This window comes from Tympanuchus pallidicinctus, unplaced genomic scaffold (genome assembly GCF_026119805.1).
Source record: "Tympanuchus pallidicinctus isolate F22 unplaced genomic scaffold, pur_lepc_1.0 scaffold6, whole genome shotgun sequence".
Lineage (NCBI taxonomy): Eukaryota > Metazoa > Chordata > Aves > Galliformes > Phasianidae > Tympanuchus > Tympanuchus pallidicinctus.
Window position 1 is genome coordinate 38,060,664 of NW_026294780.1, and position 15,108 is coordinate 38,075,771.

Genomic DNA, 15,108 nt, shown 5'->3' on the forward strand with positions numbered 1-15,108 from the left:
GCTCACTCCTTCTCTTGAGAAAAACAGCTTTTTGAAATAATGTGAAGCAATTGTAATATTTTTCCTCCTTATTTTTCTCTAATGGTTAGAATTTTCCTGCAGTAGTGTGTTTTGGAGAAAGCAAAAGATTTTTTGAATCAGCAACTTTTAAGTGCAACACAGCATAGTAATCACAGAACTACAGAAATCCCTTGCTCCTATTGCTACTAGATTGTTTTGCAGCAGAAATGACAGAAAAGTTTGAATCAGTGCTATAGTAAAAGCATACACACAGAAGAAGACATTAACATTTGTTTCCTAGACTCTAGAGCATTTATCTTCTGCATTATATAAATATTTAAAAATCACAAATGATCCAGGAAAGCACAACAGTGAACCCAAGAATACCTCCATCCCAGAAACTGTAAGCCTTGGCATGTTATGCAAAATAAATCTGCTTCTGTAACCCTTCTGAACAATATCTTTGTGTACTGTGTTAGTATATAGTAGATGTGGTCAGACTGTGTGAAGTGTTTTAGCCTTTTTGAGCAATCTAATATTAAGACATCTAGTTTTTGAAATGCAAATGGCATAAGACTTAGAACATTTAGGGTATTAGGGTATTATTTAGAACATTTTAGGATTTGATTACAGGAGATAGGCTTCTAAATGTATGCATCTGCATCTTGTCTTATCTGATGGCATGTGGTCAGTTTTTGTTTAATTTTGTTGCTTTCAAAGGAGCTCTGTCACCTCAGCTCTGTCAAGCACTATGTCTTGGAGTGGTGTCTCAAATGGTGTTTGAGGCATCATCAGTCTGAAATTCTAAGTTAAGTCACAGGACTTGTGGGAGGCTGTTGTCCTACTGAGGGAGAGGCTGAAAGCAGGATGTGATGCTCCAGAGCAACCAGTGTGCACTGGATATGAAGGTGTGAGCTACTAAATTAAGTCCCGTCGATCATTTTAATTAGAAAGGAATACATACCTAAATTTGCATTGTTACAAGCTGAGTTCCACTGATACTATTTTGGGGAAAAAATGTTGATGTGAAGTAGAATTTTCTTTGATTGCTCCATTAGTCAACTACGTAATTCCTTTCTATAAAGTCCCTTTATAGAGTTTTGCTTTCTAGTTTATTTTATTGAGTGCTCAGTCTGAAAATCTGCAAATAATTTGTTAAAATTAATTCAATCTAGAACTTCAGCATTCTTTAGTAGGTTTCTCCCCATCACCCCTATTAAGAAAATTGACAGGGGTGACCCTAGAGAAGATACTGAGGAAGTAAAGTTTTGCTGTATTTTTAAAAAAATCCTTTCATTTCAAAGTAATTTTTCATGATTGAAAGCTTTCAAATTTCAATTTTCAAGGAGGAGCATTTTCTTATAAAATCCATGTACATTTTTTCATTGTAAGAGAATAACAGAATGGCCTGGTTGGAAGGGACCACAAGGATCATGAATTCCGCCACATGCAGGGCCACCAACCTCCCCATTTAATGCTAGACCAGGCTGCCTAGACCTTGCTGTGTGGAGCCTCATTAGATTCACCCAGGCCTTCAAGTCTGAAAAGTCTTATCTTTCATCACTGTCTACTGCATTGATGTTACAAGCAATGCCTGCGCAAATATTGCTATAATCCATATTTATCTATGCTGTATTGGATCACAGAATCACAGAATAATGTAATGGCATGGATTGAAAAGGACCTCAAAGATCATCTAGTTTCAACCCCCTGCTATGGGTAGGGTCACTAGCCACTAGACCAGGCTGTCCTGGGACAGAAGAGTGAATTCTTCAGTCCATTCTTACATTTTCTCAAATTGCAGGCTTGAGATTTTTCTTCTAAAAACAACATCAAACAATAACTATCATTGCAAACATGCCAATCTTGCATAAGAACTTAAGAAAATTTTAAATATTTTGTAGGAGGTGACAACTTTGATCTATTGTGAAAGATGGGATGTTGCATGTAATTGCAGTATGAAAAGAGAAAATTTATTCAGTGAAGAAAAATCTGCTGTTAGTTTTTCTTGTAATACCTTTAAAATTACAGTAAGAATCCTCCCTATATGAAAGAACTGTAACATACGTAAATTAAGGAAAATTTTGAGCAAATGTATTGGCACATGTATTGCAGCTGCAGTGCACTTGACATTGGATGTAACCCACATAGCTATGTACCAGCATACACAGCTGATACTAAAATAATGAAGTTTATCTTAAAAGCACTGTTTAAAAATATTATTGAAGTTGATTTTTTTTTGTTAGTGTCTAGATATGCAAAAGAATGATTTTAAAATTCTGAAACTCTGTTCTATTTTGGCTTCATTGGAAGATTTGGAGTACTTATTTATGATTCAAAATAAGGAACGTAGTAGGAATATTATCAGAAAAATAGAATTTATAAATGCAGTGAACTAATGCTTATGTATATAACAGTAAGAAAAATGAACTAATAAGTCACCAAAGCAATTTTGTTTCCTTTGTCTTAGTACTATTATGAGGAAGAATAGATCTTGAAATTCCTTTAGAACTACAAGTAAAGAACATAAATTTATAGTTTTCTGAAAACAGGTTGTTTAAATATTTTGACTTCTTCCTTCACTAATATATTTATTTATAAGCTGTAATTCTTGCTGAAATTTATAATACCACTTGGAGCCGATTAGTATGCTTTTAATGCATTCATTCTGAATTTGCTTGTTCTTCTGAATAAAATGTACTGTATGTTGAATGTAAAATATTTGATAAGATTAGTTAGAATATTGAATTTTTAAGTTTTCTTTGTTTTTAAGCTCAACTTTTGCTAAGAGCAACCCTTTTTTTTTTGCACAGCAAGCAATAAAGGAGAATATAAGAAGGAGAGAAGCAGAAGAAAAGCAGAGACGTGCTAAAATAGCTAAGGAGAAAGCAGAAAAAGAAAAACAAGAGAGGCAACAAAAGAAAAAGCGTTTGTTAGAAATGAAAACAGGTGAGTAACATAGAAAGGTAAGGTTGGTGTGAAGGTTGGTATACCTTGAATCACAAATAAGTTCAGTTATGCTGAGAACTTGTTATCTGAGAATAAATATTCTCCAAGTCATAAAGCCATTTTTATTTCTTTTAACTAAGATTACATATTCATTTTGTTCTTTTAAGAGAATGTCTGGTCTGAAGTACTATGGATTCTTCTTTGAATATGTCAGTTGTTATTCCACCAGGTCCCTATTGAAACACCTTCAAAGTAACCTCATCCATGCATTTTTAAAGTTATTCATTTATTCTGTGTTGTCTTTTCTACCAAGAGACTACAGACACTGTAAATTCCCTGTTAGTAAGGAAGATCTCTGATGATTCTCTATACTGCTATATTTTATCTTAGATTGAGCTTCTGGAATCCTTCAGAATGATATACGACTTTCAGTGTAAATTATCATGAGCTACTTTCATTTTTTCTGAGCAGATCTTGTTACGCAGTTCCCCACTCAATCCTTGGTTCACACCTTTGGAATAAATGATTAGCTGTCTCTTCCACGTTTCACTAATATCCAGAGTAGATGTGTGCCTTGAGGTGTGATACTAAAGTTTTCTATTAAGATAGAAATCAAGAGACTCTCCTCAAAACAAAGAAATGTAAATTTTTTAGAAGTAAATGTGACACTCTTTTAAAGTTCAAAGAATGTAGTATTGAAGACTTGAAAGAGGGTAAAAATAGTGGCTGCATTCTTGCATGTTTGGAAGCGTTTCAAAAAAATTAGTTATTCTTCTCTAAGACGTTGTAAGAATGACTGATAGTGCTTTGGATATACAATTTATAGTCCTTTGGGGAAAACTAAAGTTCCTCACAGTTTCGTTTTTCCTGTATTTGTGTTGAAACTTTCTGTAAAACAGGTTCCAGCATTACAAACTTCTGAGTCACGTGCCCACGTGTGTATATGGGCCTCTGGTAGCTAAACCCACTCCTTCAACTACGTGGCTGTGAACTATATGTATTTGTCATCCAGAAATCATCCAAATCATTGAGTAAATAGCTACTTTGTTTGTTAGTAGATTGTTTTTGTTTGTTTGTTTTAATTGATCACATAAATGTACAGAAAGATTTCTTTCCCTCGTTAGCAGCTACATAAGGCCCTCATCAAATGGGAAAAGAGAACGTTGGAGTCACCTGAAACTATAAATGTATTGGATCTGATATTTGCTAAATTGGCCACTGCTGCTGTTGGTTTCTTTTTGTTGTTGTTGTTCTGCAGAGCTCTTTATAAGGTTTCTTGTGCTTGTCAGTTTGAATTGTCATTTTAAAAGTCTATTAGAAAACCCAAATTCTGGCAGTGGAAAGCACTTAAGGTAGATTTATTTGTCAAAAAGTACTGCAACAATGATATGAAAAGTGGAAGCTTTGGGGGAAGGGGAGGTTGTTTATTTTTCTACTTTGGCAGTTTTATTGCAACCACATTTACTAAGAAGAATAGCAAAGACTTTCAAAAAAACCCACAAAAATTACTTTTTTCCCCGCTGTTTTCCTTCCCACAGCTTGTTCACTGAAAGACCAAGTCTTCTCTTTAAGAATCTGTGAATCAATTAAAAAATGTTTACAGCTGACCTGCTGGCAAACATTTAACCAGACCCTCCCTCTGTCCAAATACATAAGCACTAATATCTAAGGGTGACAATGTGGAGTAACTGATTTTCTGCTACATTTCACTTCTTTATAGGGTTTCTAGATCAGATATTGGATTTGTAGGGACATTATTTCAAATGTTGTGTGAATGAAGCCACTCAAAATTCCTTGATGTCACCATCCCAGAAAACATTTTATTGCATTTAAACAGATGCATACTTGAGAACAGTCTATATGTACTGACTGACTCTATAAGGCATTTTTTTAACTGGACAGATCACAGTGTACTCTGCATCTCTACTTTCAGTTTTCAGTAACATCTTGTTTTAACTGCAAATGACATGAAGGTTAACTATGCCTCTGTATCACTGTCCTATATGCCACTTCTGATTTAACATTTTCTGTTACACTTTCAAACAGAACTTTATTAGATTGATGCTTATTCTTAAATATTGCATTTCATTATCACTTCAAATTATTTTTTACTTTCCATCACTATCAGTACGTATTCAAGCAGTCAGTCCTTAATATTTGTACCCTAAATCTGATGTGAGTTAAAAAAAAAAAAAAAAAGCCAAAAACATAGGGCTACTTTTGTGTAGCTAGTAGTGATAAGCTACCATTGATTGCTAGCAAAGTGACGTGAACAAATTTGAGAGCCCTTCAGCAAGAGAAGACAGAATTGAATTTATTTTCTTTCTCTCTTCTGTTTTCTCTTTCTCTCCTTACTCATGCTCTAACAAGGTGGCTTAGTTTCTAGACACTTTCCAACCCTTTTTCTGTTATCCTTAAATTACATGATGTATAGTCCTTTAGAGAGCACATTCCTAGGCTGTAGCAGTGCCTTCAGCTGGTATTTTTTTTCTTAGCTGCCAATTCTTTTCTTAAATATTAGAGCAGTCTTTTCTATAACTTGCTTTAAGTTGTGCATTTTTTCAGTGACTATTAGTTGACAAATAGTGACTACAGTGTGTTTACATTTTTGGAGCTCCAGCTTTCAGAGTGTATCCATTAATTCAAGGCCTGAACTGCTATCCAGTGCTTAAACTGGGTTTATTTCATCATACTTAATTTCTTTTGTTAACCACTGCTCTTTTTTACAGCATAGATGCGTAAGTCTAGATTCTCTTTTGTTCTTGAAGTCCCATTCTTTGGATTGCTTCATCTCTCACCTGCTTTTGAGATTTATTTGAAGAGTAAGGTTGTCTTGTCTATGGTGTCACCAGATGCATGAGGCAATTTATGTCTTGAATAAGTGACTTATATAATGCTTTAAAAAAAAAGTTAGCTATTTGGGGAATATTACTGACTTTTTTTTTTTTTACTTCAGATAAACCTAGGATCTTAACTATATAAGAAAAATATGGATTTTACCTAACTTATACTTTAATTGAACAGTAAGTCGTATACAGAATACTAGGACTGTATCCACCAGTCACACACCAGGTTTGTCTAGCACTACATGGATTGTATATTAACTTAAAAGGAACATGATCCCAAATTTAAGACAACTTCTGATTTGTAAGTTATGGGTGAATATAATCATTTCATCATTAGTAAGTGACGCAATTCAAACATGAGAACTGAGGTGGTCCTACAGTAGACCAGCCTTCTCCTGAACTTTAATAGTCTTCTTAGCCTTTGTTCTGCTTTTGATATAAAAATGATTACTTTGACATGCAGATTGCAACTTATATGCTGTCATTCATACTTCTGGATCAGACTGCCTTTGGAATATGTTACACCAAGTTCAGCATTTATGCAGTCATTTTCTAAAATTACATAAATACGCATAGTGTGTGATACATCTTCATAAAGCTTTTGCTTTCATTTTTTTTATATTTAAGCTATAAGTATATTCATATTTTCTAAATTGTAAAATATGTTTAGGATCATATGAATATTTTGAAAAAATTTAAACTTTGTAATCTAAATTCAAATTTCTGCTAATAGGACCATAGATTTTTGTTATCTATGTGGAATTGCATGATTTATTCTCTTGCAAGTTTTGTTGTGTGTGTGTGTGAGTGTGTATTTTTGAAACTTAACCCAATGCCATATCCAAATCCATGTAAACTGTAGTTTGCTAACAGTCTGCGTCTCTACATCTTAGATAGTAACACTGCTGTGGCCTAATGATCACAGCTCAAATGCTTCCCTGTTATAACAGGCTGAAGCTTAAATTCACATAATATAGACATAAGTTTCAGATATTCCTCTGAGTTCCATCCTAACTTGAAAGCCAATGGAACTCAGTAAAAATTCTTTACTTTACTTGCATCTGTGAAGACAGTCTGAACTATCACATACTATGGTTACAAAGGTAAATAACTTGTAGAAGGGGATCTTTATGTAAATATCACTTGTCTTTATACTATTAACATTCAGATACGTGCTTTCTTGTGTTGTTCAGATTCTCCGCAGAAAACACATCAATCAATTATTTTGATCTTATCACAGTGTAAAGAATCCTATAACTGTGATAACACCAGCAAAATTTATTGTAATATAATTGAGAACTCCATCATTGTGGCATCTTCATCGTGTCTTTCCTTGAACACTATTTAAACAACAAGCCACACTTTAGTCAGTGGATATTTACAAAGCATGCCCTTCCTTATGCTAAAGCAGTGAAGTGATGTCAAAATGATTTCTTAACATTCTATATGGGAAATCTGATGTTTAATTTGTTTTCATTGCTGTTTCTCAGTTTCACTTTTACCACAAAAAACTGGGTTTAAATCCATGATTCAGTTGATTTAGAAAGTTATAGCTTAATTTGAAGTCAGTTTTGCAGCATTCCTTTTTGAAGAGCTGTCTGTATTGTTTACATGGTTTGGGAAAAAAGGGGAGTCACATGTTTCACAGATTTGCTGGAAGTGTTTTATGCTTTGATTCTTCTTTATTACTGTCAGCTACATTGTGAAATATGAATATTTTCATTAGTTGAGAAGTGCTCTGCAAAGCAAAAAGGCACTGAGTATCCCAGCACTGATAGTTTAAACAATGAAAACTGTAAACATAATTAATTAGAATTCTGATTCCATCAGATAAAACTAAACAACAGCAACACTCCCTCTATTAATAGGTGCCATCAAAGACCCTATTTTCCCTATCCAGTCTAAGTTCATAAGGCCTCCATTTTGTTAATTTCATCTCGCTAGGGATGGAGAATCAATAGTTCTTAATGTGATCCTTCCCTCAGAGGGGAGTGAAAGATCGCACGTATTGCATATTATAAAAATCAGTTTCTGATCCATAACAATTGGAATGTCATCAGTGATTTCTAACATATGTTAATAATCTGTTGTCTGTAGGGTGATTTTCTACAAAATCTCAAGTTCTGGCCAACTGTAGGATTATTGCTAGATTTGACATATTTTGGTATATATGTTTTGTGCAATTACATTTACTGTTAAGTGGGCAAAAGTTCTGATAATCCTATATATGAAGAAATCCTGAAGGTATGACATTAATATCCAACAAGTATTTTGTGTAAGGTCCCTCTAGGGAATTTTCCCTTTCAGAATTTCCCTACCATTGATAACACTTTCTACTTGTGCCCTGACTTTTTAGTTGCACCACTGATACTTACGTGTGTTCTCTTCAACAAGGGGACTCCCGAGGTAACATTTCTGTCATTTCAATTTATTCTTCAGGACTTAAGCAGAAGGAATTACAGGACTGTATATCATTGTCTAGTTACTTACTAATATTAATACTCTGTGCGCAGTTAACAGTAAGCTCATGACGAAGTTGGATTGTAGATGTAATTTTGCTTTATACCACTTGGAAGGAAGGCAGGAAGGAAAAAAGGAAGGAAGGAAAAAGAAAGAATGAGGAACAAGATGTGACAAAAATTGACCATGAATCCACAGGAAAGTAGACACAGGAGACACAAGCTGATATGTCGCTAAGCATGGAGCTTGTTTTTCAGCTGCAACTATATTGCCTTGGCAGAAAAGCATAAATTATTGAAAGCAGATGTTCCCTCAAGAATATTTGTCATGTTTGTACTTGAAACTAATGTGGAGAATGATAAATATGCAGGTATGTTTCATTAAAAAAAAAAATAGCCTGAAAAACAATGTGCAGTATGTCTTCAGAGGCCACATCAAAAGTTGAGATACAGCAAAACCTCATCGCATCTCACACAGTAGGATGTTCAGGGAATTAGATACTTGTAGTACAAAAAGGAATAGAACTGATCAGAGTGTATATTAGAAACCAACTAATAGTCATTACAAGTCATATTCTACCAAGATCTCAAAGGTGCTAAATCTTCTGAAATATACAGTAATTAGTTTATGCACTTGCTAGTAATCCATAGACTCAGAATGCAGCAGTTACTCTTCATTTGTATGAAGTATTTGTACTAAACTCCAAAAAAAAAAAAAAAATTAGCAGAAGCAATTTTTTTTTTCTGAAAATTAGAAGTGAAACCTATGGAGATAGTAGCTGAACGGCATTTGGGAAATTCATGTTTATATAAAGGCATGGGAAAAAATAAATGACAGCAAATTTTGAGTGAAAAAAAAAATAGTCAAAACAAACAGCACTCTTTAAAAAATATCTACAAACATATCTTTATTGACTTTTGTTCTCAGAGGACTTGTCATTTATGTGATAGCAGTAAGATTTCTAAACAAATGTGTATAAAATGCTTGAAACTTTAAACGGTTTAAACTTTAAAAACAGTGGGAATCTCTGGAGCCATGTTTGGAACATTTTGCAGACATGCAGATGATAGCAGTTTTTTGAGCATTCATTTCCAGGACACTGCGGCCTGTCCTGTTTAATATTTTTACTGATGACCTGGACCAAGGAATTGAATAGACCCTCATTAAGTTTACAGATGACACCAAGTTGGCAGAAAGTGTCAGTCTGCCTGGGGGTAAGAAGGTCCTACATAGGGATGTGAATAGGCTGGATAGCTGGGCTGAGGCCAGTGGGATGAAGTTCTACAAGGCCAAGTACAGGGTCCTTCACTTTAGCCACAACAACCCCACACAACACTGCAGGCTTGGGGCAGAGTAGCTGGAAGACTGAGGAAATGGACCTTGGGGTGTTGGCTGACGCTTGGCTGAACATGAGCCAGCAGTGTGCCCAGGTAGCCATCCTGGCTTGCATCAAAAATAGTGCAGCCAGCAGGAGTAGGGAGGTGATTGACCCTTGAGTACTGTGCTCAGTTTTGGACCCCTCACTACAAGAAAAACATCAAGGCTCTGTACTATGTCCAGAGAAAGACAACAGAGCTTGTGAAAGAACTGGAGCACAAGTCTTATGAAGAGCAACTGAGGGAACTGGGATTGTTTAGTCTGAAGAAGAGGAGGCTCAGGAAAGACCTTAGTGCCCTCTACAATTACCTGGAAGGATATTGTGGTGAGATGGCAGTCAGCCTTTTCTCCCACGCCATAAGACTAGGGGGAATATTGTCAGGTTGCACCAGGGGAGGTTCAGGTTGGATATTAGGAAATATTTCTTCTCTGAAAGAATGGTCAAGTGCTGGAACAGCCTGTTCAGGGAAGTGATGGAGTTACCATTCCAAGAGGTGTTCAAGGAACACTTAGGTGTTGTACTGAGGGACGTGATTTAGTGGGGAAAAACTGGTGAAATGTGGATGGTTAGACTAGATGATCTTAGAGATTTTTTCCAAACTTATTGATTCTATTATTCTGTAATTCCTACTCCAAATATTGTCCCTCATCTCCTCCATAAGCAGGGATATATTAGAGTCCTCTTTAATCTCTCTCTTGAACTACTTGTAAATGCCTTCTATTCTTTGAGTACATTTTTTTTTTCCCCCTGAATCTTCATAAGTTTCTTCTTTCCAGTGGCAACAGGAAGAAGAAATCAACGTAATTACCAGAACATAATTTTCCTTAGTCCAAGGCTGTAAAAAAGCTAAGAACCTCTTCTGCCATTGTTAGAAAGCTAACAGAAGACAAGGTCATGTCTCTGATTCTTCTTTCACACTGAATCTGTTGTTGCTTCTGTTTCAGTGCTGTTCACTGTGACATTTATCTTCACCAAGCAATACAGCAGTGGTTTTGCAGAAGTACAGTGTTGTTATTGCATACCAAAATATTTGTATTCTGAAGCTAACAAAAGGTACTTTATTTTTTGAGCAGCTTCTGTTTACTGCAAACTGTTAAATGCAAATGCAAAGTCTCTGAATCATTAACTGCTGGAGACTAAGACAGCATCCTTACATATTTTATATTCAACATTAAAATGTGTTTATTTTGACCTGTTTAAAGATGTTTCCTGCCAACAAATGCAAGGGTAGGTGGTCCTTTGAGCTGATCCTCCCCAGTATTCTTGTGCACTTACAGCTGCTAAACAGAAAGGGCCTTGCCCATCCAAAGCTGCATGCAAGATTTCCTGTAAGCTCAGCTGTGCCACCAGTCAGAATGTTCTCACTCCACAAGTGCAAAATAAGTGACTTTTGAAAGTTCCTTCAGCCCCTCATCTCCGTAACACAGCTGTCAGTGTGAGTGATCACTGTGTATATTTTTTAATTTATTAGTTGCTTATAAGTTGGAATGGCAATAGTAATGCATTTCTCTTTACTCAATGAACTCCTTCAGAGGCAAATGGTAACAAAGAAACAGATGTTCATAGACATCCTCACATACAGAAGAATATCTGTAGCTGAATATGAGAAGCTAGTTTCACATAAGAATGCAAATAGAGTGGTTCTAACTGCTTTCTAAATGCAATTGTAATTGGCAAGTCTCTGCTAATAGGTCTTTTTCATTTGTCCCTTTTTTTTTTTTATTATTCTCTGAAACAACAGCACTGGAAGTACTTGAACTTGGCTGGTCTGAAAGATGGATTGATTGCAGTCTTTCTTGTCAGTGTTCTCTGAGTTGAGCTGTAATGTGTAAAGAAAACAGAAATCATACATGAACAGTAAAAATTTGACCTCTTTGTACATAGCTGACTGTTCTATTAGCTGTCCAATCAGATCATAACCAGATCTTAATCTTAGATAACAGTGCTTAAACATGGTCTGTTTAATTATATGTAATTAAATAGAAGTAACAAAAACTTAGCATTTAGATTAATTTAGCAGTTCTGTTTCTCTGCTAAAAAGAAAAAAAATAAAAAGGAAGTAGGTCATAAGAATTTTGAGCTTTTAAATTGACTTCCTGAATATATTAATGGGTAATGTAATAAAGCACACAGTATCCTGTGTTGAGTAGGTATTATATGGAGGTAAACTATTTTACTTTTGACTTTTATTTTTTAGTTTCTGATGATTTAATAAAAAAGTAAACTACTTTTTAATGTAGCCATATTTTTCACTGAAGTTACAGGGCACTTGTTCTATCATTTGACTACAGTCAACAAAAGAAAAAAAAGAGTTAAATGCAATTTCTTGGATTTCAGTTCGCTCCCATTGCCCTCCTGTCTTGTCTCTGGGCACTTCCTTGAGTCTGGCTCAGTCTTCTTCATACCCCACACCCCATATCAGATGTTTAGACATGTTGACAGAATCTCCCCATGCCTTCTCTTCTCTAGACTCAGAGAGTCTCAACTCTCTCAGTATTTCCTCACAGGAAAAATGCTGCAGCCTAATGATCATCTTCATGACCCTTGACTGAATTTGCTCAATTATGTCAATTCCACTTATCTTCCAGATGTGTCTCACCAGCACTGAGCAGAGGCAAAGCATCTCCTGCCTTGTACAGCTGGCAGTATTCTTCCTTGGCTTTCTTTGCCCCAAAGGCACATTGCTGACTCCTGGTGATTTTTTCATTTTCCTTTATTGAACTTCATAAAGAATTCTGTCTAGTCATTTCTCCAACTTCAAGGTCCCTCTGAATGGGAACACAGCCATCTGGTTAATCAGCCATCCCTCTGGATTTTGCACTATATGCAGACTTGCTAAAGGTGCTCTCTGTCTCATCATTTTTTTCACAAAGCTTGAGAATAAGATGATTTGATTATTTAAAGGGAAATTGGGATCCAATAGAGATGCAGAAACAGGTGCCACACATCACCAAGGTTTTCTTTCTAATCACTTGTACAGAACCACTTCTATGATCACATTTTACCTTCTGGTTTTCTATGATATGAATTAACTTACAGAAGTTAAATTGTTACCAACCTTGATTACAACAAATGAACTTTAAGGATTTGTGAATAATAGAAGTTTGCATTTCACTTTATTTTAACTTTTTGGAACTTGAACACAGCTTTCATTCACATGCTCAGAGTCACAAACTACTTGTGCCCCACAAAATCACTGTATGACAACTACACGATGGGACAATTTTAGCAAGAGCAAACAAGACAGAAAGAAACCAACTCTTGCCAGCTAGAAGATTTATGGAATTAGGTGCTACAGCCTGGAGAAGAGAAGGCTGTAGAATGACCTAATTATAGCCTTTTAGTACCTAAAGAAAGCTTGTAAGAACAGGAGAGAAGTCAACTCTTTGAGGGGGCAAATAACAGCAGAACAAGGGAAAATGGTTTTAAGTTGAAGGAGGGAAGAATTAGGTTGGATGTCAAGGTATATAGTCAATGAATATAAAGATGTTATAATTATGAAATAAACAAGACAGTTTAGTAAAGTAGATTATAATAATAAAAACAGAATAGATAGAAAGCTTACCCACATCCTGGGCTTGCTACAAAACTCTGGAGGAGGGATCTCCAAAAGCGATGCTTTCCTACTGGTAGTCAGCTTTTAAGTGGGTCTAGGTGGAGCCAGGCTCCACCCCTTCAAGCAGCACAGGTGAATTGCCTTCACCTGTGCTCCCATGCCTGACTCATTGCTTGCCTCAGGTGATCAGTCAGAGGTTCAGGCCATGATTCAGCAGTTCCCATACACAGGGGGAAGTTCTTTCTTATGAGAGTAGTGAGAGGTTGTGAATGTCCTATTCTTGGAGGTGTTCAAGGCTGGGTTGGAGTTGCCTCTGAGGAAAGGCAATTTCAATAGCAACATTCCTGGCAGAAACTGAATTTAACACTTTTTAATTATAAAGGGAAAGGGAAATGTCCTTTCAGCCAGTCTGTCCAAGGCATACTTGACAGCTATTTCAACTTTGCACTTGTACATCAGAAGTTTTCTGCGTGTATTGTAAGAACATTCTTACAGTTAATTAGAGTCAAAGGAGCACTTAGCTGTGTTAGGAGTTATTGCTCTAATTCATGCAGTGTTACTGAAATTCTACCATTTTCTGGACAAAGCTAACCTTCATGTCCACCAACAATTTCTGTGTAAGAGTGTATCTGAGTGGAGTAAAGAGTCACAGTTTAGGGGGTCACAATAATGCACATTTTGAAGCATTTTTTTCTCTGGAAAAGGAAGTTTCTTGTATTCTTGCGTTGACTGTATGAGCCTTAATAAGAGCTCCTGACCTGTTCATGTGTACATCTGAAAGTGCTTGAAAAGTTATGTGTCAGTAGTATGAATGTTTCACAGAATCTTCCTGTCTGACAATCTTTTCAAAACTGAGAAAATTGAACCAGTTCCAAACACTGGGGCTCGCTCCTGCATTGATGGCTTCAATTACCTCCCTGTCCCTGCTCTACACTCCAGAAATTAAGTTATCAAACACTACATCATTGCTAAAACTTTACTCTTACGATATTTGGCCCTTTGTTTTTTACTCAAATTGGGACCTTTAATCAGTTGGGCATTGCTTTATGGGATTTGTTCTTACAGTCAATCATTATTCAAGCAAACTTACAGTGGAGCACTTGAAAGAGAAAAAAAAAAGTTTTCTGCTTGCAGATTTTTTTTCTTAAATCTCTTCCTAATCAGTGCTTAAGAGTATCTTAAGTTGTATCTTTTTCTCTCATGCTTAGCCTTGTGTGAATAATCTGGGAAATCTCTGCTGCTGTCGTAAGACTGGTATTCACTTGCCTCAGAAGATTTGTTATGTTACAGTGAAAGACTTGGCATAACTAAACCTAGAAGGAATTAAATTCCATTTCGTCAAGAACAGGGCACAGTGTATTTGACCTGAATTATATCCTCAGCTGAAGACGAAAAACCAAAACAAAACAGTTTATATTTTAGTGAGAAAAAAAATATTTATTTATTTACTTATTTATTTTGCTAACTACTGAATTGTGAGACCAGGACTTGATCATTCAGACAAGAAGAACAAACCCAGTAGCTTCAGTGCTACAAGTTTATTTTTCAATTACATAAAAGCTAGAATGATGCCATGATACATGGATTTATTTCAAAGATTATATCAAGTCTTTGCTATTTCAGATAACTTGATAAGTATTCCCTGAGTTCTTGCAGCCTTTTCCTTCTGTTGCATTTGTGAAATATGAAGATGATGTGGTTTTACACTGACGGGCATCTTCCACCACGCTGCTCTCTCACCTCTGCTCCTCAAAAAGAAGAGGAGGAGAAAAGATGATGAAAAAAGGGTCATAAATAAGGACAGGAAGATCATGCACCAATTACCGTCACAGGCAAAAACAGATTTAGAATAGGGAGATTAATGTAATTTATTGCCTATTACTAACAGGCTAGAGTGATGATAACAGTATGGGTATTAA

The 15,108-nt window shown here is 35.8% G+C and overlaps 2 protein-coding genes and 1 long non-coding RNA gene across 4 annotated transcripts in view; 1 reads left to right on the plus strand and 2 right to left on the minus strand.

The window, feature by feature from the left end:
• Positions 1–15,108, minus strand: part of LOC128092112 (uncharacterized) — a 392,342-nt gene that overhangs the window by 185,879 nt on the left and 191,355 nt on the right. The window lies entirely within an intron of this gene.
• The window catches only part of DIAPH3 (diaphanous related formin 3), a 228,895-nt gene that overhangs the window by 153,283 nt on the left and 60,504 nt on the right, over positions 1–15,108 (plus strand). The window contains exon 26 of the mRNA XM_052705656.1: positions 2,814–2,949. Coding sequence (XP_052561616.1) covers positions 2,814–2,949 — 136 coding nt within the window. The remainder of the gene's footprint in view (positions 1–2,813; positions 2,950–15,108) is intronic.
• Positions 10,657–13,298, minus strand: LOC128092132 (uncharacterized). 2 transcript variants are annotated; one of them, XR_008211647.1, is made up of 3 exons: positions 13,199–13,239; positions 12,233–12,401; positions 10,657–11,452 (listed from the first exon to the last, which is right to left on the minus strand). It is a non-coding gene; the product is annotated as an uncharacterized LOC128092132 (long non-coding RNA). The 2 variants fall into 2 exon arrangements; XR_008211648.1 differs by lacking the exon at positions 12,233–12,401 and having other exon boundaries at positions 13,199–13,298.